Here is a 27,865-nt window from a genome sequence, read left to right on the forward strand (position 1 = left end):
AGACGGTATCGCACTTGCAAAAAATAAAACGCTATAGTGAAACACTCGGGCCTTCTGATTTGGACCAGCAAACTGAAACAACACAGGTCATTTGAGCTCGCAGTGAGAAAATTTTGTGTGGTTGCAAGTGTGAAACTGAATGGGGGAAACAAGTCATACATATTTTAATAGGCTACATATAGCCTACCATTTATTTTTTATGTTTATACCTTTGCTTAATCGTTCTGGTCACTATATGTTTTATCTGTGCTTCAGAACCAAAAAGTTGCAAGTCTTGACTGTTGACCAATGTCCAGTCATCAGCATTGGAACGCAAAAGTGGGCGCACATACCCAGATAGGTGACCAGGTAGTGCTTGTATACATTTATGCGGTTTAGCCTGGCAAAAACATAGTAGCCTACCTACTTTCATAATATTCATATAAAGTTCCATTTAGCAAACTGCTACGGACACATCTTCGCCTCTGGGTAAAAGCATCTGCTAAATGACTGTACATGACCGTAAACTACCTGGTGATTTCATTAATAATGTTCACATTTCAGATAGGCATAGTTTGGGTGGCTTATAAACCTCAGTGGTAGTACTGCTTATGTCTAAAGAGAGCTGTGAAATCGCACTACCTTCAATACATGGGATGAAGATGTAACATATTCTCGTGAATTGATTACGATATTTGTGATGAAGAAAGACTAAAGACAGATCGTGCTTTCCATCTGATCCTGCAACCGCTGCTGCATAGGCCTGGTCCTGCATAGGCATAGATCCTGCTTGCGCAGGACTGCAGAGAAGTGACATGATATCCCTCGTTGACATTGACTGCAAACAAATCCAGGTGTTAAATGCCAACCTGGTCTGAGCGTGTTGTATTATGTACATTAAGTCGACACTCCATCTAGTATGATATGTTACATTTGGTATGGTTATATAAGACTTGGTTACTTATTAAGGCAAAAATAAAAGTAGGGTGGGTGGTTGCGAGTTCCAATCTCATCACAGACAACTTTAGTATTTTAGCTAATTAGCAACTTTTCAACTTAGCATGTTAGCTAACCGTAACCCTTTTAGCCAACCCTTCCCATTAACCCTAACCTTAATCATTTTAGCTAACCCTTTTACTCATCCTAACCCTTTGACCTAAACTTAACCTTACCCCCTAGCCTAGCTAACGTTAGCCACCTAGCAAGAATTTGTAACATATGAAATGGGTGATGGACATCCACAAATAAATACATGCCATACCAAATGTAACATATCATACTATCATGTCTCAGATTTACATACAAAATGATCTGATACCAGGTTGGAGGGCATCATGGCAAAGTAACAAACCCCTCTTGACTTCAACCTGTTGCGCAATGGTGTATGGAAATTGTATGTTACCGTTCATTTAGCTGATTGTTGCATCCAAAACATTGACTCAGAGGGCTGTGATATGCCAAATCTTCCAACAGAGTAAGATCAGCCATCTCTCAGTCTTTTATAGTATTTCAACAATGGTTTTACTTTCAAATGTACCTCTAATTTAACAAATTACTGTACCTTACTTTATATGGATTATTATAACAAATGCAGTGTTGAAATTATATAGCATGTCAAGATATGTTGTATTTCCATTGTGAATTCATGCAATGAAATCAAAAAAGTATTAAATTATTGCTTTCACAATATATATTTGTATATTTTCCCCTTTCAACTTTTGACAAACAGTTCCCTTATTCCACCACTTTGCACTGTGTGTACGCATGGTCAAGGCTGTGGGTACATTTTTGAACACTCTCAAGCCAACAAGTCTCACACTTGCGTGGAAATGATCCCACGCATGGTTTACGCACAGATTTGTGCATACACATGATTGATAAATGAGGCCCCAGGTGTGCAAATCTCCTAGACTTACCCAGAAAGACTCACAGCTGCAATCTCTGCCAAGGTGATTCCAGCATGTATTAATTTAGGTGGTTGAATACGTATAGAATCAAGATATGTGTTTAATTTACCACTCTAACACTACATAGTATTTTGTGTAGGTCATTAACAAAACATTAATTCAATCCATCAAAATGTGGAAAAAGTCCAGGGGTGTGAATACTTTCTGAAGGCATTGTATAATATGCCATTTAGCCAACACTTTTATCCAAAGCGACTGCCGTATTAGTAAAGCATCATTTCAGGTGAAGCAAAAAAGTCCATACCAGCATTGGCCAACCTTGGTGGGCAGACTTCTATTCCAGCCCAGTAATAGAACACTATCAATTGAATCAGGTGTGTTAGTGCTGGACTGGAACAGAAGCCAGCAGACCTCCAGGAGCAGGGTTGGCCTGCTCCAGTTGTAATAGGGTTATACATTGTGCAATGTTTAACTTTATAAACTGGGTAGTTCGAGCCCTGAATGCTGATTGGTTGAAAGCCGTGGTATATCAGACCGTATACCAAGGGAATGAAAAAACATTTATTTTTACTCCTGTAATTATGTTGGTAACCAGTTTAAAATAGCAATAAGGCGCCTCGAGGTTTTGTGATTATATTGGCCTTATACCACACCCCCTCAGGCCATATTGCTCAAGTATACAACATTTGCTAATAGGCACACACAACCAGTGGTATACAACGATATACCCTTAGTCTCTTGGGACATTCATTGGGACCTCTTCATCTGTGGACAGGCTTTCACAGCTCTCCGTATCTGAAGGCATAAAACATCACAGAATTAGACAGCACTGAATATTATGTTGCTATTGTCTCTCTGTCCTAATAGTTTTCCTTACTAGGGTCTGGAACTGACAGCTGGAGTTTCAGTCCTTTCACCCCCTTCCATGGCTGTTATCTACATATACATTTGGAGCTTGTGTTTTTAAGTTACAATGATGATATTTGATTTACTTAGCTATACAGTAAAGTTAGCTAGCTAGTTAGCAGCTCATACAGGTAGCTGGCTATAAAATGTTATAATTTTTAAATGTACTTAAGTAGAGTGGTGGAAAAAGTACTAAATTGTCAATCTTGGATAAAAGTACAAAGTAAATGCTATACATTAAATTCCTTATAATAAGCAAACCATAAGGCATGCTTTTCTTGTTTTTTAAAATTATGGACTGATCGGCACACTTCAACACTCCAACATAATTTACAAACACAGCATTTGTGTATAGTGAGTCTGCCAGATCAGAGGCAGCAGGGATGACAACGCGTTATATTGATAGGTGTGTGAAGCAGACCATATTACTGTCCTGCCTGAGCATTCAAAATGTTAAAGAGTACTTTTGGGTGTCAGAAAATGTATGGGTGTAAAAGGTAAATATTTTGTTTAGGAATGTAGTGGAGAAAAAGTAGTCAAATATATATAGTAAAGTACAGATACCCAAAAAAACGACTTTAAAGTATTTTTACCTAAGTACTTTCCACCACTGCAGATGGGCTTCATACTGAGGTCTCTAAATGGAGACCTGGCACTCTGAATAACATTTTCACTAGTTCACTTTTACTTGAATTGTCTTTTATTATTGAATTGAACGGTATCAGTCAATATGGGGTTGAAGAAACCCAGTGTATTCGGCGCCAGGATCAGGAAACTTGTGTTGTATACCGGACACCAGAAGCATTTGTGGTCATACGCACATCCTTAAAAACATAGGTGCTGGGAATACTAGAAAAGAGCAAGGGCCGCACAATGTTGAAGCTCTCAATTCACTGCTCGATTGACAACGTCAGCATTGACACACCCAAGGAAAACTCACACCAAACCACACCCCCAAGCCAAATCACATTTGGCTTCTCTCATGGCCACCAGCATTTGTGGAGCAAGCCAAAAAAAACGTTGCCAAATCAGCAGTTGCAGTTGCCCTTTAAATACACTACATGACCAAAGTATGTGGACACCTGCTCATCGGACATCTCATTCCAAAATCATGGGCATTAATATAGAGTTGGTCCCCCCTTTGCTGCTATAAAAGCCTCCACTCTTCTGGGAAGGCTTTCCACTAGATGTTGGAAAATTGCTGGGGGACTTGCCTCCTTTCAGCCACAAGAGCATTAGTGAGGTCGGGCACTGATGTTGGGTGATTAGGCCTGGCTCGCAGTAGGTGTTCCAATTCATCCCAAAGGTGTTCAATTGGGTTTGAGTTCAGAGCTCTGTGCAAGCCAGACAAGTTCTTCCACACCGATCTCGAAAAACCATTTCTGTATAGACTTCGCTGTGTACGGTGACATTGGGCTCCCGAGAAGCGCAGCTGTCTAAGGCACTGCATCTCAGTGCTAGAGACGTCACTACAGACACCCTGGTTCGAATCCAGGTTGTATCACAACTTGACTAGTTAAATAAATAAATAAAAATTGTCATGCTGAAACAGGAAAGGGCCTTCCCAACTGTTGCCACATAGATGGAAGCAAAGAAATGTCTAGAATGTATGACGTAACATTAAGATTTCCCTTCACTGGAACTAAGGGGCCTAGCCCGAACAATGAAAAACAGCACCAGACCATTATTCCTCCTCCACCAAACTCTACATTTGGCACTATGCATTCTGGCATCCACCAAACCTGGATTCGTCCGTTAGAGTGCTCCCGACTGACAGTTATTGTGCGGACATTGCTTCCAGCGGCAGTTTGTAACTCGGTAATGAGTGCTGCAACCGAGGACAGAAGATTTTTACTCTATGCACTCGGCGATCCCGTTCTGTAAGCTTGTGTGGCTTACCACTTCACAGCTGAGCCGTTGTTGCTCCGAAACGTTTCCACTTCACAATAACAGCACTTACAGTTGACCGGGGCAGCTCTAGCAGGTCAGAACTGACTTGTCGGAGAGGTGACAATGACGATGCCATGTTGAAAGTCACTAAGCTCATCAGTACGGGCCATTCTGTCTATGGATATTTCATGGCTGTGTACTCAATCATATACACCGGTCAGCAATGGGTGTGGCTGAAATAGCCACTAATTTGAAGGGGTGTCCACATACTTATGGTCATACCTTTTTAGTTTCAACGTTACAGTTAACCACTCAAATCCCCTACATTCAGTTCAAGTGTCTGCCCAGGAGATGGCAATGTCTTGCTCCATTTGAATCAGTTTGACATTCTCTTATTCATCTCCAATGCATAAGATTTGACGTCGCTGCTCATTTAAGCAGTGTATCCCACCGCTACCACCAAATGTAGCAGAGTTGAATCTCTTATCGCATCTACATTCCCTGGGCTATTCTCAGCAGTAAGTCATACCGTAGTCTTTCCATCAAAACCAGATAGTGTCATGTTGCAAACAGTCCGGTTTAGAGTGTGATTAAACTTGTCATTGAACTTACATTACAATTTAGTAATTTAACAGACCCTCTTATCCAGATCAACTCGGGTTGCCAAGGGCACGTCGCCAGATTCTTTCACCTTGTCTGCTTGAAGATTCAAATCAGCGACCATTCGGTTACTGGCCCAAGGCTCTTAACTGCTAGACTACATTCATATAACCAGTGGTGGAAAAAGTACCCAATTGTCAAAAGGTCAGGATACCTTAATAGAAAATGACAAGTAAGTCATCTAGTAAAATCCTATTTGAGTAAAAGTATTTGGATTTAAATATACTTCAGTATCAAAAGTAAAGCTATAAATCATTTCAAATTCCTTATATTAAGCAAACCAGACGGCACCATTTTCTTTATTTTTTAATTTACGGATAGTTAGGGCACGCTCCAACACTCAGACAATTTACAAACGAAGCATGTGTTTGGTGAGTCCGCCAGATCAGAGGCAGTAGGGAGGACCAAGGATGTTCTCTTGCGAAGTGTATGAATTAGACCATTTTCCTGTCCTGCTAAGAAAAATGTAACAAGTACTTTTGTATTTCAAGGAAAATGTATCTAGTAAAAAGTAAATTATCTTCAGGAATGTAGTAAAAGTTGCCCCCAAAAAATAGTAAAAGTACAATTACCCCCAAAAAACAACTTTAGTAGTACTTAAATATTTTTATAAACACATTACCTAAGAACCTGGCGGGTTCAAGTCTTGCACAAATTTCTGCTCTCATAGCACATACAAGTCAATTAAGAACACAAACATATTGGTATCAGCTGTAGCTAACTCTTTATTAGATATTATTTCATATTAAATTAGACAAAAGTCAACATTTCCTGAAGACTACTGCAAGTGCTTCATTGGACTGGATATTGGTTTGGAAATGTTTACTTTATTAAATACATAATGGATATCCGATGGTTTCTTGCTTGTTTTTGCTTTGCAAAGCACAACTGACAAGACAAAAATAGCTCCCTCATTTTCTATGCAGCCTTTTGAGGGCAGATGGGCCTAATCAAAGCTACCTAGCAGTGACTGCCAGACTTAAATAACTCATACACCTTTTCATCCCAAAACAAGGCAATGCATTCTAAGCAGGCGCAGAACTCCTCTTAAATTCCACTTCCATTCCATTTTCTGCCTCAGCTAAAAACCTGTCTCATCTATTACATATATTTTTCAGTTCATCTTTCGCTTCTAAATCGTGAAAGGGAACCTGCCCTAGTCAGGGCAATGCTCAGGTGGCAAATGATGGACGGGACGGGGAGACGGGGGGGGTTTATCACAAAGTCGACCAATCATTAGTTCAGCCAGGTAGTGTGTAGACGGAGTATATTCTTATGTGCTGAGATGGGACAACTTCCCTAAAATGCCTGTTATTCCATCTCCTCTTCTTTCCATGCTCGCTCACCCTCCAGTGGAGAAGGCTGGTGGACTCATTGGCTGTCCTCCTTGGTGTAGTCGCCAGCCTCCCAGCGCAGTGCCCGCTTGTTTTTGTGCCTGGTGACGCGGGTCGCCTCCAAGACCTGCAATGGAAGAAATAGCATCAATATCATATTGGACCTGTGATAAAAGGCCTTCTGAGACAAATGGATATCAGCAGAGAGAAGAGCAACCACTTACTTCATTGTTCACATCGTCAGTAGGCTGAATTCCTGCATACTAGAGGTAAAAGAAAAGTCTAATTCAACAACTAGCACACTGTCATTGTAGGATACAAAACCTATGAATTGAGAAGTCTCACAAGATGTACAACACTATCAGTACTCTTTTGTAGGCATATTGCATTCCTGTATTTCTTTCCAAACTGTGCCTAAATGTCTTATGTCTATAATGGATTTTCAATGCATGTAGACAGCATCAATAACTACAGTCTTTCCTCACAGCATTCTCTTCCAGCTTCAGTTTGATTCTCCTCTCCTCAAAGTCTTCTAGCAGTGTTTCGGTCAGGCCTTTTTGCGTGGGGATCCCAGGGGAGCCACCCATCTCTAGCCACGGGCTAGCAGGCAACAGGGGGGCAACCCTGCTCACCACAGGGGAGCTGGGCCTTGGGGAGCCCCATGGCTGGGCAGTGACTATGGAAAAGGAGGGAAGACGGGCAGTGGGACGAATGGAGGTGGAAAAGCGAGATGCACTGTCCACTTTATCGGGGGGAGGGGGAGAGAAATAGAGAAACATTGAGTTAACACATACATGCTTGCAATTGTGTTAAGAGTACATTCGAAATGTAAGTCGAAAGCAACATGAAAACTACAGCGCCTTCAGAAAGTACACCCCTTGACTTTTTCCACGTTGTGTTACAGCTTGAATATAAAGGTAGATTAAATTGAGATTGTGTGTAGGCCAGTAAAACACACACACACACAACTCCGTAATGTCAAAGTGGAATTGTTATTTTTAATACGGTGCAAATTAATCTCACACTACCAGTCAAAAGTTTGTACACACCTACTCATTCAAGGGTTTTTCTTTATTTTTTACATTGAATAATAGTTAAGACATAACTATGAAATAACACAAATGGAATAATATATATATATTTATGAGATTCTTCAAAGTAGCCACCCTTTGCCTTGATGACAGCTTTGCACACTCTTGGCATTCTCTCAACCAGCTTCATGAGGTAGTCACCTGGAATGCATTTCAATTAGCAGGTGTGCCATGTTAAGTTACATTTCTGGAATTTTTTTCCTTCTTAATGCATTTGAGCCAATCATTTGTGTTTTTGACAAGGTAGGGGTGGTATACAAGAAGATACCCCCTATTTGGTAAAAGACCAAGTCCATATTATGGCAAGAACAGCTCAAATAAGCAAAGAGAAAAGACACGGTCATTGACTGACCATCTGAAGGGGAGAGTTTTTGCCAGAGTTCCAGTTAAATACATTTATGAGGATCTCGGGTTTGTCCCAGTTAATCTTATATCCTGATATACTGCTGAATATGTTGATTGTCGAGAGCACGTGTTCTAATGATCGATTGGGTTCTTGTACGAACATCAGAATATCAGTGTAAAGACTTATTTTGCAAATCGGATGCTTACAACTGAACTGAATTATCAAGGCTTGTGGTGAGCTAGAGAGAAGTTTAAACCATTTGCATATAGCGGTACTAAAACCAAATTCCTCGAGTGCCAAGTTCAGGAAGGTCATATTGACTCTGTTCAGGAAGCGAGATGCATGATGTCAAAGAGGCTCCTGTTGACTAGAGTGTCAGACTTTCATAAAAACCCTTTTGATCAGAATGTATTATTTTGGGAAGAATAGTTTCTAATCTGTTGGCTTTGCAAATTATTTTTAAACTTATTTTTTGACCAGGAGAATGATTAAGGCGGTGTTCATATGCGGAAGGTTATTAGAGCAATACACATGCGCAACCATATTTAACCCATAAGAGTAAGCCCTTTCTAAGCAGGCGGAGGGGTTCTACTAAGCTATATGCAATTGTTTAAAACATTTGGGAAATAAGGGGATAAATATATTCATACAACTCAGTAGGAAGTGGAATTATGTTAAATGAAAAGCTGAAATGTCTTGTGTCAATAAGTATTCAATCCCTTTGTTATGGCAAGCCCAAACAAGTTCAGGAGTAAAAATGTGATTAGCAAGTTGCATGGATATACAGTGTTACATAATTGTTTTTTTGACTACCTCATCTCTGTAACCCACACAAACAATTATCTGTAAGGTCCCTCAGTCGAGCAGTGAATTTCAAACAGATTCAACTACAAAGACCAGGGAAGAGTTTCAAGGACTCGCAAAAAGGGCACCTATTGGTAGATGGAGAAATCCCTGCTTTTTTTAAACCAAGAGGCTAATGGGGACTTTAAAACAGACTAATGGCTGTGATAGGAGAAAACAGAGGATGAATCAAGGAAGCCTGTACAAATATTCCAAAACATGCATCATGTTTGCAACAAGTCAGAAAGCAATTAACTTTTTATTCTAAATACAAAAAGTGTTAATGTATGTTTGGGGCAAATCCAATACATTACTGAGCACCACTCTCCATGTTTTCATGCATAGTGGTGGCTACATCATGTTATGGGTATGCTTGTAATTGTTAAGGACTAAGGATTTTTTCAGGATAAAAAAAAAGAAACTGAATGGAACTAAGCACATGCAAAATCCAAAAGGAAAACCTGGTTCAGTCTGCATTCCACTAGACACTGGGAGATGAATTCACCTTTCAGCTGGACAACACCATAAAACACAAGGCCAGATCTACACTGAAGTTGCTTACCAAGAAGACAGTAAATTTCCCTGAGTGGCCGAGTTACAGTTTTGAATTAAATCTACTTGAAAAGCTATGGCAAGACCTGAAAATGGTTGTCTAGCAACCAATTTGACAGAGCTTGAAGAATAATTTGAAAATAATAAACTGGGCCAAGGTTGCACAATCCAGGTGTGGAAGATCTTAGACTTACCCAGAAAGACCCGCAGCTGTAAATCGGTGCAAAATTGCTTCTACAAAGTATTGACCAAGGGGGTGAATACTTATGTAAATGAGATACTTCTGCATTTCATTTTTTATACATTTGAAAAAATGTATAAAAAAAACGTTTTAATTTTGACATATGTAGAGGAGTGAGCAAATACATTTAATCTACTTGGAATTCAGGCTGTAACAACAAAATGTGGAATAAGTCAACAGGTATGAACACTTTCTGAAGGCACTGTACATAAAGATAGCCAAATTGTAGTCATACCATTGTACACACTTGACTATGAAAATGGACACTGGTAGACATCTTGCCGTAACACTAGTTTTAAAAAGGCCCAGTGCAGTCAAAACTATGTTTTTCAGGATGTTTTGTATGATATTGTACATACAAAATACATGGAACTACACGACCAAAAGTATGTGGACCCCTGCTTGTCGAACATGTCATTCCAAAATCACGGGCAATAATATGTAGGTCTCTACTCTTCTGGGAAGGCTTTCCACTACAATTTGGAACATTGCTGCGGGGGCTTTCTTCCAGTCAGCCACAAGAGCATTAGCGAGGTCGGGCACTGATGTTGGGTGATTAGGCCTGGCTCGCAGTCACCGTTCCAATTCATCCCAAAGGTGGGTTCTGTGCAGGCCAGTCAAGTTCTTCCACAACGACAAAAAAAATTCTGTGCGGACCTTGGTTTGCGCAAGGGGTCACTGTCATTCTGAAACAGTAAAGGGCCTTCCCAAAACAGTTGTAAGCACAGAATCTTCTAGAATAACGGTGGGCAGTTCCAGTCCGAGGGCCTGATTGGTGTCAGTTTTGCCCCAGCTAACACACCGGACTCCAATAATCACATAATCATGATCTTCAGTTTAGAATGCAATTTGATTAATCTGCTGTTTTTGCTAGGGATGGAGAAGTGTGACACCAATCAGGCCCTCGGGGACTAGAGTTGCCACCAGTGGTCTAGAATGTCATTGTATGCAGTAGCGTTAAGATTTGCCGTCACTGGAACTAAAGGGCCTAGCCCGAACCATGAAAAACAGCCCCAGACCATTATTCCTCCTCCAAACTTTACAGTTGGCACTATGCATTCAGGCAGGTAGTGTTCTCCTCTTATCCGTCATACCCCGATTAGTCTGTCGGACTGCCAGGTGGTGAAGTGTGATTCATCACTTCAGAGAACACATTTCCACTGCTCCAATGGCAGCGAGCTTTACACCACTCCAGCCGACACTTGGTATCGTGCATGGTGATCTTAGACTTGCGTGCAGCTAATTGGCCATGTAAACCCATTTCATGAAGCTCTCAACGAACAGTTCTTGTGCTGACATTGCTTCCAGAGGCAGTTTGGAACTCAGTCGTGAGTTTTGCTTGCAGTCCTAGCTAAGTTTTAGCTTGAGAAAGTTTTTGCTAAAATGCTATTTTTGACCAATTTTATGGAAAACTATTACAGTAAGGTACTGTTTGATATTGAGATAAAAACAGCTGCATTGGCCCTTTAATGTGACTGGAGGTAGAATAATCTTAAGGTCCAGTGCAGCCGTTTTTTAAATCTCAATATCAAATCCTTTCTGGGTAATAATTTAGTACCTTACTGTGATTATTTTCAATTAAAATTGTGAAAAAGAAACAGAATTGCTTCTTAGCTAAGAACAATCTCAGACAATTTTGCTAGGACTGTCTGGGAGTGGTCTGAGTGGGGAGGGGAAAGCTGAAACTAGCCCTTGCTGGCAGAGAGGTTTGGAACTCTTTCTTATTAGTCAATAGACTAATGTTCCACCTAGTGATGTCACCAGGCAGGTCAAAACTTCATCCCACTAAAACAGGCAAGAATTTCAAACATCTCTTACACTAAAAGGGCATTATCATAATTTTTACAATATTATTCTGACCTCAATGTGGAAATATGTATAGAACACAGGTCAAGCACGTTTAACCGCACTGGGCCTTGAACCACAATTTCAGTGCGTCAGGAAAAGCAGCAATTAAATAAATTATTAAACTTTTCACTGTTCTGTTTATCTGACTTATTTGAGCCTTTTTGATGCAAAGTAATAGCCTTTGTGTCAATGATTAATCATGGCTGGTAACACAGCATTGGTTCCTCTGCTCATATATGATCAAAGTTCAGGATCTAAATAAGTTTGTCATGTCTTCCAGTCTAAGAAAGCCAGCAGTATACAAGAAACAAATTCCACTAAAAGCTAGAATTGTGAGGACATTTGACAATTGGTACATGTAGACATTTGCTTAAATCAAGCCAAAAACAAGTATAAGATATTGCCATCATGAATAATTCCTCTGTTAGGTAGTCTTGTAATTGTATAGATTTATGTATGGATAAATGAACTGAACCATCCTACCTAGCATTGATACTGGAGTGATAGATGAGTAGGACCATCTGGCCAAGCTCGTCTGCTCTACCGGAAGTGAAGGGCTCTCAGAGAAGACAGACTCTTCCTGTTCCACAAAGACTCTTCGCAGGCTTTGCGATTGACATGCGTCTTTAGCGTCTCGTTCTATATAGTCCAAGTTTCCTTCCATAGAGGCGGACAGGCCACTGGATTCCCGCAGTTCCCGGAGCTCCTGCTCACGTTTCAGATCCTGCTCAATCTCCTTCTGGATAATATCTGGAGTGTTTGGTCTTCGATGTCGCAGGCCGCCAGAATCCAGGTGCGCCCTCCAGGTTGGAACAGGCTTATCACTCGGGTCAGACACCTGCACTGCAAACGCAGTGGGTGTAGGTGAGGAGGGAGAGGATGACAAAGAGGATGCTTCTTTAGCCGAGGAGCCTCTGGCTGGAACTGGCTTCTTTCTTTCCACGAACCACGATGGGTAATTTACCATTTCACTAGTACTGGTCTTCACCACCACTGTGACTTGAGCGCTTTCTGCCTTACTGGTCTCATTCCCTTTCAACATGACGCTCTCCTCTGGGAAGCTGCTTGGCAGTACTCTATTGAGGTCTTGGGACTCTGAACTCCAGCCTTCGCTGGTGGTATTGATGCTTGGAGTGGCGCTCATGCTGCCGATGTACAACTCTGTCTCTTCGGAGTGCCGGTGAGGGCAGCAAGGGGAAGGGTAGCCTTCCGTATCTGAGCTGCTACTCCTCACAATGACCCTGGGTGATGACCAAGTCCTTTTCATCGTCTCGACCTCGGCTCCAGATTGGTCTCTAAGCTCAAAGAACTTTCTCCGATCCTCCATTTCTTGAGGAGTTCCACGGTCATACAGACCTGGGACTCTCCCCTGGTGCAGCAAGTCTTCTTCCCTCTGGCTGTCCTTTTTGATCTCGCGCTGGATGAAAAAGCTCACCCGGTTCTTCTTATTTGCCTTGACAGGCATCAGTGGTGGTGTAGGCTGGGAGAGCAGAGACTTGACCTCCACCATCTCTTGGACGTCGTTGTGCTTGATGCCCCGCAATCGCCGAAGACTCTCTTCTCTCTCCTGAGCGATACGAATCTCCCTCTCTATGGGAGTCTCTCTGTAACCACTTGCCAATTGGGTGCCCTTGCTTTCTGGCTGAGGGTTGTCATTGGACATGCTTCCGTCACTTGTGTAGCCAACACTTGTGTCACCCGATAGATCCTCCAGTCCAGAGTCAAGGTCATCAAACAGGCTACTCTGCCTCTTGGTTACCCTCTCCGCTGTGCGGTACACCTTTCTGCCAGCGAAATTTTCCCCTTTGTCCTGACGTTTCACTGGGGTCAGACTTTGGTTAAACCATTCCGCAGAGTGATAGTCTTTTTTCTCACTCCTTGGTGACAGCAAGCTGTCTTCTGACTGCCACATTCTTTGTGGTTTTAGCGAGCTGGGACTCTGCAGGAATGGGTTGAGCCTCGACTGTTCCATCTTTAGGAACTGCTCCCGTGCTGCTCTGAAGTTGATCTGTTCATTGTCGATGGTGCATGGCTCAGCTGCTGGTGTGGACTCAGATTTGGTGCTGCTTGGCCCGTAGCACAAGCTGAACCCTTCGAGCAACTTGTTGGGTGACTTGCTGAGATCCAGGGTTTCAAGTGCACTCCACTGCTCCCTGAATGTGGCAATCTTTTTGGGGGCTTGACTGTGGATGATCTCCTGCCTAAGCTGCTCCTCCTCCGCCTTGAATTGGGCACCGTTGGTGTTCACCTGGTAGCGGGAGTCCTCGTCGTCCTCGAACAGACTCCCTGGCTTCTTCCCACCGGTGTATGTCTGCAGTTTGAAACTGCTTTCCTCTTTCAGGGTCGCCAACTTGGCTTGTCTCTCTGGGGACACCATCCAGGCTTCGTTCATCTCCGCCTCGGGGCTCACCGGATCATCCACAAAGGAGTAGAAGCCACGTTGGGAGCCCGTGCTCCCTGCACTGCTAGGGCTACTGGGTTGCCAGTCTTCACTGGTGTTGCCGCAATCTTCCTCTGACACCGCCACCTGCCTGGCCTGCACCACCACATCCCGGGACACCTTCTGCTGGGTGGATACGATAACTGTGGACTGGGTGCGGGTCACGGAGATGCTGTCAAAACTGAAAGGCGAAGAGTTGCCATTCCGGTTGTAGATCCAGCTCTGGTCCAGACTAAAGGGCTCATCGGTGGTGGGGCTGAGCATGGTGCGAAGGTCTACTGCCAGCTCCAGTTTGGGTGACATGGGCTGAAGCACCCATTTTCTGGGTGTGCTTTCCATGGTTCCTTCGAATGTGGTGTCTTCCTGTGTAGACGGTGAGAATTCTGCAGCAGGAAGCTGGTGAGATTGGCACACTATCTGGTCTCCCTCCTCCTGGGTCAACACATCCTGGGAATCGTCAGGTGCAGCAACTGAGAGTCTCTGCAACCAATTTAAAAAAAAGTCAAATAGGCCAACACTTAAGCAACATAATAATTAAGAAAGATGAAATGGTCAAGTGACAACTGGATCATTATAACCAATCAAACAAGCCCTCCACTGTCCAAATAATTCTAACAATTTATCATAATTATTCAATATTTTATTGAAAACACTGAGTAGCTACATCTTATCAATGAACCTACCAGGTACAACCCCAAATCAGTAAACACGGGCATCCTCATAGATGTCATCCTAACTAATTCGCCCTCCAAATACACCTCTGCTGTTTTCAAATCAAGATCTCAGCGATCACTGTCTGCATCCGTAATGGGTCTGCGACCAAACGACCACCCCTCATCACTGTCAAACGCTCCCTGAAACACTTCTGCGAGCAGGCCTTTCTAATCGACCTGGCCAGGGTATCCTGGAATGACATTGACCTCATCCCGTCAGTAGATGATGCCTGGCTATTCTTTAAAAAGTGCCTTCCTCACCATCTTAAATAAGCATGCCCCTCAAATGTAGAACTAGGAATAGATATAGTCCTTGGTTCACTCCAGACCGGTCTGCCCTCGACTAGCACAAAAACATCCTGTGGCGTTCTGCATTAGCATCGAATAGCCCCCGTGATATGCAACTTTTCAGGGAAGTTAAGAACAAATATACACAGGCAGTTAGCTTTTCTAAGGCAAGCTTTTTCAAACAGAAATTTGCATCCTGTAGTACTCACTGGTTACCATAGCAGCACCCACTCGTAGCACGCGCTCCAGCAGATATATCTCACTGGTCACCCCCAAAGCCAATTCCTTCCAGTTCTCTGCTGCCCATGACTGGAACGAATTGCAAAAATCTCTGAAGCTGGAGACTTCCATTTCCCTCACTAGCTTTAAGCACCAACTGTCAGAGCAGCTCACAGATTACTGCACCTGTACATAGCTCACCTATAATTTAGCCCAAACAACTACCTCTTTCCTTACTGTATTTTATTTATTTAGCTCCTTTGCACCCCAATATTTTTATTTCTACTTTGCACTTTCTTCCATTGCAAATCTACCATTCCAGTGTTTTACTTGCTATATTGTATTTACTTTGCCACCATGGCCTTTTTTTGCCTTTACCTCCCTTATCTCACCTAATTTCCTCACATCGTATATATAGACTTGTTTATACTGTATTATTGACTGTATGTTTGTTTTACTCCATGTGTAACTCTGTCATTGTATGTGTCGAACTGCTTTGCTTTATCTTGGCCAGGTCGCAATTGTAAATGAGAACTTGTTCTCAACTTGCCTACCTGGTTAAATAAAGGTGAAATAAAAAAAATGGTATTTATTAATTTATTTTGCTCCTTTGAACCCCAGTATCTCTACCTGCACATTCATCTTCTGCCGATCTACCATTCCAGTGTTTAATTGCCTATTTATTTCCTTAACTTACCTCGTTTGCACTCACTGTATATAGACAGTTATTTTAGTCAATAATACAGTAGAACATGTTTTGTTTATTCCATGTGTAACTCTGTGTTGTTGTATGCGTCGAATTGCTACGCTTTATCTTGGCCAGGTCTCAGTTGCAAATGAGAACTTGTTCTCAACTAGCCTACCTGGTTAAATAAAGGTGAAATAAATAAAAAAAATGTAAAAAAATCTTTGCATACAGTGACAATGGCTGTTATTCCCACTTCACAGACATTACAGAACACAGCTTGTGCCACCAAAATGAAATTAGTTGCATAACACTTCAGGGGTTTATGGTTTACAGGAATCTGTTTAACAGGGGAAATAAAATAAAAAGTTGTGCAAGACAGGATGCTGAGATTTTCTTTGGAATGCCACTATAAAAGTTGCCAATAACATTTACAGCTTAAAAATGTAATGCATGGAGAACGAGAGACCATGTTTGCAGTGAACCTAGCTGATCAGGAAAGACACGGGAACTCAAACTGGGGAAATGTAGAGCAAATCAATGTGCGAGATGGTCTAAAAAGATGTTTGCGTTGGTCTAGAAGGCAACTAAGGAATGTTAGGCTGGTATGCAAGGGAATGACACAAGGTTCAATCATCTCAGTCAGACCTCTATTTGTTGCAAACCTTGAAGTTCCTGTATGGAGGATTACCAGATCCATTGCTGTGATACTGTATAAAGATCTGTATGAAGAGTCATAAACACTGTTCCCGTCTTAGCCAAGACATTCATAATATTGTACATGGATTGCAATTTTTAAAAAAAATGTATTATTTTTTTTTTTTTTTTTTTTAAATCGGCACAACTCATACAGTCAAGCTTTTATATACTGAGCAAAAATATAAATGGAACGTGAAACAATTAACGATTTTACTGAGGGACAGTTCATATAAGGATATCAGTCAATTGAAGAATATTCATTAGGCCCTAATCAATGATTTCACATGAGAATACAAGTCTCACAATGGGCCTCAGGATTTCGTCACGGTATTTCTGTGCATTCAAATTGCCATCAGTAAAATGGTGTTCGTTGTCCGTAGCTTATTACTGAGTTACAGTTAATATAAGGAAATCAGTCAATTGAAATAAATTCATTAGGCCTTAATCTATGGATTTCGTGACTGGGAATACAGACAGATGCATCTGTTGGTCACAGATTCTTAAAAAAAAGGTAGCAGTGTGGATTAGAAAACCAGTCAGTAACTGGTGACCACAATTTGCCTCATGCGGCATGACACATCTCCTTCGCATAGAGCTGATCAGGCTGTTGATCGTGGAATGTTGTCCCACTGCTCTTCAATGGCTGTGCGAAGTTGGTGGATATTGGCAGGAACTGGAACCACGCTGTCGTACACGTGTTGAACCTAATGCCAAATTCTCTAAAACAACGTAAGGAGGCAGTTTATGGTAGAGAAAGTAACATTAAATTATCTGGCAACAGCTCTGGTGGACATTCCTGCAGTCAACATGCCAATTGCACGCTCCTTTAAAATGTTTCTACGTTGTGACAAAACTGCACATTTTAGAGAGGCCTTTTATTGTCCCCAGCATAAGGTGCACCTGTGTAATGATCGTGCCATTTGATCGGCTTCTTGATATGCCAAACTTCTCAGGGAGATGGATTATCTTGGCAAAGGGGAAATGCTCACTAACAGGGATGTAAACATTTGTGCACCAAATTTGAGAGAAAAACACTGTGTATGGACCATTTATTTCAGCTCATGAAACATGGTAGCAAAACATTACGTGTTGCGTTTATATTTTTGTTCAGTGTAGTTATTATCAACCATTATCAATTTATTCAAGCAATGGATTAATCTTAAACCTGCAGACATGTACCTAGAGCAGGGCTCTCCAACCTTGCTGCTGGAGAACTACCATCCTGTAGGTTTAGGGCATCAGTTTCTAATAATTAGCTGGTTGACAAAATTATTCAGGTTGGTTACAGCTGGGGTTGGAGAAGCCTGACCTGGAGTGTGCAGCTACAATTCCTTTTCAAAGTGCCTAGTTGTCAGAGGATATATGAAGAACCATAATGAGGGAGAGAGAGGAATGTGTTCACTCCTTTCTCACAACTCATCTGGAGGTGGGAGTAGACACTCGAGCAGGATATTAGATACTCTTGGCCAATGAAAACAGATGAGTTCCACTTCACTCGACTGATGTAGAACTAACTACACTGGAGGCTGGGTGCAATGGTGGGTTGACTTGTCAATCATTTTTTATATGCCACACAAAGGATTAAAAGGAAAATATTTCATGGCAACTAGCAGTATCACTTAGAATCTCTATAGCACTTTTGGCATAACAGCATACTCTAGCATAACATGCTCACTGCTATTCAACCATGTTGGCTATTGAGTAAAACCCATAGCCCCTGGAAGCTTCCACTCCATTCAACATTGTAATTTCAATTGACAAAACAATCTTGCATTTCACAATTGTCATTGTGACCCTGCTGACACAGAATTATTAAACTAATCGTGACAGATGCACAACACTAGACAAATGGACCGGAGTTTACTCAGTCCTAACCTTCCCTGAGATGCCAAGACGTTTGGCTGACCTCAGAATAAGTGCTTCAGCAAATATACATACATTTTGGGTTAAAAAGTAACGTACTAGCCCAAGAGTTCTAAGGCAGCCTGCAGTGTGTGTATGCGCGCATGTGACCACTTGTGTGACAGTGGACTGTGTACCCCTGATAAGCTCTTTTCAGCGCCACTTTCTGGAATCGGCTCCTCTGCCCTTTGCTCATTGGCTGAGAGAGAAGAGGAGTGATCGGTGGGGGACAGGAGATACACAAGTGTCCTCGCCTCCACTAATTTATTACCTCACACTGGTGTGTGTGTGTGTACACACACCACACTAGTTCCTGTCAGTAAAGTGCCTATTGTGGCATGGATCAAATAACGCCAAGTTGCATGTAGCACACAAGATAATACAACAAATTACGCAAAAAAGATTTTGCCACAGATAAGTCGTCCCCATCAAAACCTTCAGACTTATTCAAGGCTAATATATACACACACACACACACACACACATACACATATACACTCATCGACTGTATGAAATAAATGCCCAAATACATGTTGTCATACCCTACAGCTTATGTCTGTCGACCATACAGATTTCAAACTAGTTTTCATGTCTTGGAAGGACAACCATGCCAACTGCTCATTAAAGCTCTACTAATCAAAACAAAAAGGAGAGAACATTTAGCAAATTAACAATGTGATGGTGTTCCCATGGGTATAGGTTGTGTAGTTACAGAGACCAGGGTATACAAGGTCCTCCTCAAATAGGATAGGCTGTAGCATTTGGAGAACAGCCATTACTTGATACACACAACAAAAGTGTATAGAGAAATAGACTTACATTAGGCTTACTTCCCTCAGTCAATGCACAAGGGTTTAATTTGACATCAACTTTTGAAAAGAAGTAGAGGTCATTATTCAATAATGTAGACAGTGTGACAAGATGGAAAATCCAACCATAGTGTCTTCTAAGCTAATGCACCTGATCACCCAACTACCACTTTACTGAAGTGCTTACAATTCATAGATAATGTAAGTATCGATAATGCCATTGAAATGCATTTGGATCAAAGTACAGTTAATTTGGGAAAATTAAGTAATGAACCCTACCTTAATTAGTATACCGCAAACAAGACACAAGTTTGTTGTCTTGTGTCTCCCGCTCTCGGTCTTTTGAGCACCCTAGAGCACAGGCAAAGTTCAGCCAATATCATGTCAGTTATTGAAGCCACACCCTCTTACCGAACAGGGAAAAGTGCACAAGACTGACAAACCGCTATAACAAAAAGGTAGGGAGAGAAGAGAAACCCATTCACGTCACCAAGGCAAATCAAACAAGACGACCCAGATGAAAAATCACCTGTGGTCCAAACTGAAGTCCGTAATTAGTTGATTATTTGTCAGAGAGTCAGAGAACTCTGGCCTAAGGGAATGAGTTGGCTAATTTCCTGGTGATCATTTTGTGTCTTAGTACAGAAGCTTCCTTCTTCTCCTTTCCTTCATGACATGACTTGACAAACTTATGGAAACATGCCCATTCCCTTTACCTATCATTGGTCTCATAAGGAAACAAAAACAGAAAAGAACACTGTTTAAAAAAGTACTGAGACATCAGTATGTTGCCTGTGAACTGTTAAAGAATAATCTTCCTTTGGGGTTGAAGTTCACCTGAGAGGATGTCACTGCTACAGCTAGTCCAGTGGAAGAGCTTGAGTAATCATGGCCAAAATGTTCATTACTTAGAAATGCAGAAAAAAACAAACATTTTTTACATCAAATAATGATTATGGCTCTAGATTGCAGGAAAAAGTTGTTTCGGGTGTCTCTCACCCCCCAGCCATGCTCACATACTTTGTGTCCCCTCAGACTTTTGGGGTGCATTACACTCCTGAGAGAGAGGGCATTCCATATAAAAAGGCATTCGCTCTGAGAAATGGGAAGGTTCACACTGAACATAGCTTTGCTGCGCTCTAGTGGCTACCTTGTACATTTACACCATAGTATTTCAATCAACTTTGTCACTGAATAAAAATTTGAAGGGGTCATGACAAACATAATATGGATCTCAGTTTAGCTTACTAATGCAAAGGAATGTTTGTGATTGTGATCGACTTCACACCACTATGGTCGTACGTCTAGGAATCAAATGCATGACAGACAGCTGTGGTACAAACATTAACAATGCATATCCAACTGTGTGGGATGTTTGTTGTTAAATGGAGGGGGGGGGGGGGGGGTGTCAAAGCAAAACAAATTGTTAGCCTGCAATCAGGATCCCTTAAACATTGTTGTAACTACCCCTGTCATTGTGTGTTTGCGGTAAGGGTTGTCTTACCTTGGTCTCATGTTCCATGCTGTTACACAGCACCTGCCAAGGAGGAGTGTACTTGAACATCCTGCAGTGTGAGTGTATGTCTATCTGTGTAAGAGAGCACTTGTGTGTGTTACAGCGTGTTGGTGAATGTGTTCAGGTAGCTCTCTGTGTGACAGGATTCAAGGCGAGGTGCAGGGGGGCAATCAAGATCAACTCAGGCCAGGTGTGCTCATTCTGAGACGAGAGAGGGAGGGAGGTAGAACACTCAACAATGGGAAAGACAGTACATTGAATTTGAATTCAAAGTTTTGGGGTAAGACAGAACATGATAAAAACAAAACATTGATTAAACTAACATTTTGGTGAACCTTCCAGTTGCTTTTTTGGTTGATTAATCCTTAAGTTTTTTTTCATCTGGCAATTAAAAATGACTGTACACATTTCATAAATGTCCATATTTGAGTACACAAGGAATAAGATTTTTTTGGTCAGTAGCTTAATCAAAGACCACCACCCCCCCTCGCCCCATTCCTTAACTCACCTCTCGGTTCTAGACTTGCCCTCCTAGACGTCTGGGTCTGGGCACCCCCCTCGTATCCCCTACTGTGTTAAGCCTAACAGCTGGGTCTCTGGACTCCGCTGGTGGTTTGGTCTGTGGTTTGGCCCTGACTGGACCCCTCCCTGTTACCCCCCACGCCTCCCCCAATGGTATCTGTCAACCCCCCCCCCCCAACACCCTGTCCATCAAAGCTGCTAGTCCAGAGATATTGACCGGTTGTGGGGGGGGAGTGGGTGAAAAGGGAGTGAGAGGGTAATGGGGGGGGGGGGGGGGGTTCCAGAACACAAAGCGTTGGGTGGCGTGACTGCTCCCATGTCTGTTGCTGAGGACAGGGGAATTGCAATGGAATGCTGCTGACCATCACAAAGTGCCGGACAAAAGAGGAGCCATCTGTGCACACGCGCGCGCACACACAGTCCCGCCTCTACCAACAGTGACTGTGTAGCCAGGTGACTGTCGATGACAATGGCCGTGACAATGGTGCAGCAGGTCTTAGATTAGCAGTGTAAAAGCATTGCATTGTGGTGCATAAGTGGGCAGGACCTTCGTTCATAGGAAAGGACTGTGAGGACTTCACAATGCAGGCCTTCGAGATCGATGCAAACCTCAAGGGGGATTTCAACTTAGTCTAAGAACCAAGGCTAAAGACACACACACACACTCACATGCACCCGCACACACTTTCACAAATTTGTACTGACTGAGGTGAAAACTATTTTCAAGTTGGAGGGAGGGAACACAAAAACAAAACAGAGACCGGGAGACCTTTGAAGCACATCACATTTTTATTTGTCTTTTCAAACACTTTCCTCTACAGCACTTTCCAATTTGTAAGAAAGCAGACCTTCACAACTAACAAAGCAATACGAAAGCAGCAGTTTGTGGGCACTCACTCTATTACCTGGGCCCTCCACTGACTGACTGCCGTGAGCGCAGAGTCACTGGGGAAGGGACAGGGATCTATGAGTCTACACTAGAGGATGAGAGAGCGACAGACATTTTGTTTTGCACAAAGACATTTATATGTAGATATTTATATATGCATTTACAAAAAATATGCCTGGCCGGGGGCCAGACTACAAGGCATTGGGGGTGTGTAGAGAGAGAGAAAGCCAGAACTGGAATGTAAATATTGATAAGAACCAACAGGGGGTGCTGCTGCAGAGTCATCAATCAATCAAATGTATTTATAAAGCCCTTTTTACATCAGCCGATGTCACAAAGTGCTATACAGAAACCCAGCCTGAAACCCCAAACAGCAAGCAATGCACCACGGTGCCGGCAGTACAGAGTGGGAGGAGCTGGGGTTGCCAGCGGCGACAAGCCTCATTGCTGCTGCACCAAGCTCACCAAGAGGGAGGGGCCAAAGAAGGAAGGGTATTGGGTATTCAACAGGAGCTTGAGGTAAAAGTTACCCTTCACCACAGATCTAGGATCGGATTACCCTATACCCCTATCCTAACCTTTGACATTAGGGCTAGAAAAATATTTGACCCTGCATTTGACTCCCGCTACTGCTCAGTGAGGGCACTTCGAGTGGAGGTGTCCATGCGTTACCCCTGCTAAGAATGGCATTGGCATTCATTACCCTTCATAAGAACGACATTGACGTTTGTTTACCTTGAAGCTCAAAGTTGATGGAGCAAAATGTGCTGCACCAATGGAGCAAATACGATTAACAGTGTCATCTTGTTTCTGAAAGTGGCAAGTAATTCTTTCCTCTATCGTCATATTAGGAAGGTATATCATGCATGTCTTCTTCAACTTAAGTGTCACCATATTTCACTGTGAAGTGGATGGACAAATTTGATTTTGTTAAAGTCACCAATGTTCTCTCTGACTCTAATAGTACGGGCGAATAGTTAGACCAGGAACGTCATTCGTTTCAGTTCGATCAACCTAAGTGCATTTGTATGGTTCATGTTTTTCCATTCTGAGATGAATGTTGCAAATGTTTTCTTAAAAGAAAAAAACATTTAAAACAACACAGTTTCTGCTTCAAATAATCTTGGAAATGGTACCAATGAATCACTTCCTTGTTGAGGTGTCTAGCAAAATGACTCTTGCTACAGTAACAAGTAACAGAAAATAATATCTAACATAATATCTCATCTTCTGCAGTCAGATATGACAGTATCAATGATTTAGCACCACAGAAACACACCACCCACATTTAGCCATCCCAGCATGTCATGTGCAACCAAGTTGGCAGTGCCAACATATGAAATCCTTTTCCCCACCTTTAATATTGAAATGGACCAACCTAACCTATGTCAACCAACAGCCACTGAGCCACATGTTCTGTATATGTAGTGAGCTGTTAGCTAGAAAGTATTTCAGAAATAAAAAGGCATAATCATATACATACAAAGGAAGGGATGGGCCATGGTTCAATGCTTGGCCCTTTAGATAATTGTTTTGTGTAATATACTGATGACCTTAAAGCCTCTTATCCAGTCCTATATGCTATACCTAGATGGTGATTCGTTGGCTTGGGAGTTCTTGCATAGGTTTGGATCCAGCAGTGTGGGAATATGACTTGACGAGGACTGGTCTTCAGTGATGTCTGAATGGATCGAAGGCAGTGTTTTTGTCGGGACACCTTCTAGACCAACACCCCATGCTGACAGTCCTATAGAGTAACGCACATGTCTGTGCCCTCGTCGTGACCGGCGCCCACTCACAGAGACAAAGAGCAATCTAGAGAGTCAGGCCATGTCACTTGTACACTGACTGTACACTGACTGTACACTGAGTCAGCTTTTTCTGCTCCTTCCTCCTTGCTGGATGCTGAGCGGCATATTGGAGAAGGTGTCGGCATATCAATGATTGCCCTGCCCATTTGAACGCGCAGGAGGAGGTGGGATTGAAGGGGATTGGCAATGATATATTTTACACGATGAAATGAATAGATGTTCCATTTGGGTTTTTTCTACAATGTACTGGATTCACCAGCATTATTCTGACAAGGCTTATCAGACCTTGTTATCAGATTTGTATTTGATTTATCTATGTCCATCCTGTTCTTGATTTGAACCTTCACAAAGACTTGTATTTATTTAACCTTTCTTTTAACTAGGCAAGTCAGTTAAGAACAAATTCTCATTTACAATGACGGCCTATCCCGGGGACGCTGGGCCAATTGTGCGCCGTCCTATTGGACTCCCAATCACAGCCGGATGTGATACAGCCTGGATTCGAACCAGGGACTGTAGTGATGCCCTCTTGCACAGAGATGCAGTGCCTTGGACCGCCCCCCCCCCATTCGGGAGCCCAATGACATACACCGTTAAAATAACCTATAGAGCTCTATAAATATCAATGGATAGGTACAAATGCACATGGAACAATATTAAACGAGGATTAGGCAAACATCACCCAAGGTCGGTCAACCTCTTGCTGGAGAGAGCTCACACCTTTGACTCACTTCAAGATAACGCAGACCATCCACTATTTAGCCATCTTTGAAAGCAAAATGTTTGTTTTATTCCGCATGCGAATAGTACATGGACCACGTTTACGTGAACCACGTTGACATGGTCCACGTGTCAGTGCGTCGGTTGAAAAGATCTGTCTCCTAGCTTGACCAATTCAACTCAACTGACTCAACCTACCACTGAAAAAATACACTGGACAATAATAACATGACCCTCAGCTCAGCTGGAAATTTGTCTCCAAGATGGCAAAAATAAGCAAGAAGTAAGATATTCTATAGCTACAGGCACCCATAATGCAGCAAAAATGCACACAAAAGTAAAATACAGCTGTTGAATTTGAGCTACACCGCAAAAAAAATTATCTGTGAGGAAAATAAAAATATTATTGCAACATTGAATTTGGAGCGAAATTTACCACTCCCTGTGGAAAAGGATTCTGTCAACTTCTAGGACTGTAAAAATGTTGAAATTCCATGCTTTTTGCCTCAGGTCTAGCATGTTGATAGATAGATACACTGAATGAAAAGTAGGCCTACTTCCACTTTTGTTTGATTTTGTTTCCCTTAAATGACAAAACTAGGGCCTAACAGTAGAGTTCAAACAGAAAAACAGGAAACCAAATACTCTTAAAGTGAAGCTCCTCCCACACCAACTCTGAGGGCGAATATGACCCCCAACCCCCTCCAAATGGCACTCCTCCTAAAAGTCTGAATGGAGCAACTTCTTACAGTATTTGCACACAGTTTAGTATATGTGCTGCTGTGCCTGTCCAGGCCGACCATCATATCAAAACACAGTTGTTGGTAGGTCATCACATCAGGAGCCAGAGCTTGGATTATGTCATTGAGTTAAAGGAAAAATAGTTAATACTGTTATCACAAAGGCATTATTTATTTTAAAGGGGTAGTTGTATTCTTGGTAATGTAGTTAAGTGGGGGTGAACCACACAAACGTCAAGGCTTACACAGGGGCATTCATTTCATCAGTCTCAAGCTTCGGTATGAAAGACCTTCACGCATTCAATTCATTACAAGTGTTGTCGAACTAGTGTAGTTGATTTGGGCGCGGGAAAATGACACAAAAAAAAGCGAGTATTGTTTTTTCTTCCAGAAAGAAAAGAGGTGATGGGGATTGTGGGTAGTGTAGTGTAGGATGATATAAGGACCAATGAGGCCATTGTAATCCAACACACACATTCAAACACACATCCATGCATGCTCATACACCCACGCACGGATATCCATACACACACGCACACAGTACAATGACGTCATCAATATCACGTCTCATTGCATGTCACTTCCAAATAGCAGTGTGGTTGGTGTCTGTCTCAGAAATTCCAAAGTCCCCTTTCTTTTTTTTTCTTTCTGGAAAACAAAATCCAAGAGAATTCTCTAACAGCTTTATCAGTCATAAATATTTCCCCATGTTTTTATCTAAAATGCACTAGCAGAGGACAGAAAGCACAATGTATAACATGCTTCTGTCAGGGCTTTTTCAAAAAATAAAAAAAGTCAAATAAATATATCTTTAAAATAAAGAATTTAGATATTTAGATATACAGAGACATATATCTGTCCTTCATACAGAAAGTTAAGATTACAAAACTCATGACGGTGTATTAGAGATGTCATTAAAAAAAAGCTTGTTGGACAATGCTGGGTGTGTGAACGAACCAGTTCCTCTGTCTTTCTCTCCCTCTATCTTTCCTTTTCTATCTCCTCTCTCCGTTAGAAACCTCAAAGTGTGAAAACGCAGGGATGACTCGCCTTTGGCACCATCCGTTTTAATCACAACCCAAAATAATACAAAAGTTAAAAGAATGAAAGGAGAAAAATGAAATGAAATATATAAAACAAGAGATGAAAATGAAGTTGGGAAACACCAGCCGGCTATCAAAAGATACAGAACATTTATGCCTTTTTTTGTCGGGAGGGGGGCTAACGGGAAAGGGGTGAGTTTATGTTGTTTTTTTTCACGCTATGGTTGTTGTTGGTTTGTCATTTCTCCTTGAAAAGTCAAATCCCGGGGGGAATGTGGCCACACAACGGTGGCTCACATAATGGTGCAGCACTTGCAGGGCTGCTTTTCCTTATTGTTGAGCTCAGTGGCGCCCCCCTCTGGCTCGCTCCCCTTCTCCCCCCCGGGGGCCTTCTCCTGGGGGGTCTTAACGGGGTCGGCGGCACTGCCGTTGGGCGGGGGCGACTGCTCTTCCTTGGTGCCTCCCTCGGTGACGGTCACAGTGGCGGGGTTGGGCCCCACCGTCACATTCTTGCCCTCGCCGTCCTCGATGACCACCAGCTGGGCCTTGACGGTGCCCTCCAGGCCCAGCACCTTGTTGGTTTCCGCCTCATCCTCCACGCTTTGGTAGCCCATGAACACCATGGTGACGGGGTTCTCAGCACTGGCCTCCACCTCGCCTCCACCTGGCTGGGGACTGGCGCCGCCCGCCTTGGCCTCCATGCCAGTGATCTCCTTCTGTGGTGTCGTCTGCTGCTCCGCGGCTAACTCAGCATCGGTGGGGACGACGGGGGCAGTGGAGGTGGCGCCAGCGGTGGTGGCGTCGCTCATCATGGACTCATCGGCTTTGTGGATGAGCTCGTCCACCTCATTGGCGCTGAGCTGGTGGACCCCGTTCTCCCCGTTCACCTCGTGTACCACTACGAGAGAGACAGAGACAGAGAGAGAGAGAGAGAGAGCGGGAGAGACATATGTGTCATTGACAGAAGATAACTAGAGCCTTCCTCATGAGAGCATGGAGAACTAGGCCCTGTTCAAATTCTTTAAAAAATGCATCCTTCCTTGAAGCAATCATGAATGATCTGATACAACCAATGCAATGTCATGGACCTATGGCTTTCACCTGGCTCCTATACAATTGTTTAAGATCCTTCGAGAAACAAGGAGAGGGAGGCTATTTAACGCAATGCCTTTTTCCCCACAAACCTCCACTCATAGAACAATGACGTGCTCTGTAGCTGACCAGTGATGGCAGTCACAGTCAAGTCGCAGGGAAGGAAGCAGGTGAGTGAGG

General features: G+C 42.6%; 2 protein-coding genes across 7 annotated transcripts in view; both read right to left on the reverse strand.

Moving 5' to 3' along the window:
* Positions 1-1,924: 1,924 nt before the first annotated feature.
* Positions 1,925-19,822, reverse strand: misp (mitotic spindle positioning). Of its 5 annotated transcripts, none has more exons than XM_064934851.1 (6): positions 19,632-19,776; positions 12,081-14,517; positions 7,162-7,418; positions 6,901-6,939; positions 6,689-6,803; positions 1,925-2,681 (listed from the first exon to the last, which is right to left on the reverse strand). In XM_064934851.1, the coding sequence occupies exons 2-5, from the start codon at positions 14,374-14,376 to the stop codon at positions 6,714-6,716; spliced, it is 2,682 nt and encodes an 893-aa protein (XP_064790923.1). In that variant the 5' UTR covers positions 14,377-14,517; positions 19,632-19,776; the 3' UTR covers positions 1,925-2,681; positions 6,689-6,713. The 5 variants fall into 5 exon arrangements, with proteins under 5 accessions (XP_064790923.1, XP_064790924.1, XP_064790925.1 ...); XM_064934852.1 differs by lacking the exon at positions 1,925-2,681 and adding an exon at positions 2,690-5,794; XM_064934853.1 differs by lacking the exon at positions 1,925-2,681 and having other exon boundaries at positions 6,050-6,803; positions 7,162-7,352; positions 19,632-19,778.
* Positions 19,823-25,698: 5,876 nt separating this feature from the next.
* The window catches only part of LOC135512632 (paralemmin-1-like), an 80,883-nt gene continuing 78,716 nt past the window's right edge, over positions 25,699-27,865 (reverse strand). For both annotated transcript variants that reach the window (XM_064934856.1, XM_064934855.1), the window contains one exon: positions 25,699-27,491. In XM_064934856.1, the coding sequence (XP_064790928.1) occupies positions 26,887-27,491 (605 nt within the window). In that variant the 3' untranslated portion in view covers positions 25,699-26,886. The remainder of the gene's footprint in view (positions 27,492-27,865) is intronic.

This window comes from Oncorhynchus masou, chromosome 24 (assembly GCF_036934945.1).
Source record: "Oncorhynchus masou masou isolate Uvic2021 chromosome 24, UVic_Omas_1.1, whole genome shotgun sequence".
NCBI lineage: Eukaryota > Metazoa > Chordata > Actinopteri > Salmoniformes > Salmonidae > Oncorhynchus > Oncorhynchus masou.

Bases quoted from the DNA above. Each gene is read 5' to 3' on its own strand.
- misp (XM_064934851.1), bottom strand. From the start codon at position 14,376: ATGGAAAGCACACCCAGAAAATGGGTGCTTCAGCCCATGTCACCCAAA. The intron at 7,419-12,080 runs GTAGGATGGTTC...CCCCCGATAAAG, and splicing joins CACTCCAGTATCAATGCTAG to TGGACAGTGCATCTCGCTTT. The intron at 6,940-7,161 runs GTGAGGAAAGAC...TTTTACCTCTAG, and splicing joins TGAAGCTGGAAGAGAATGCT to TATGCAGGAATTCAGCCTAC.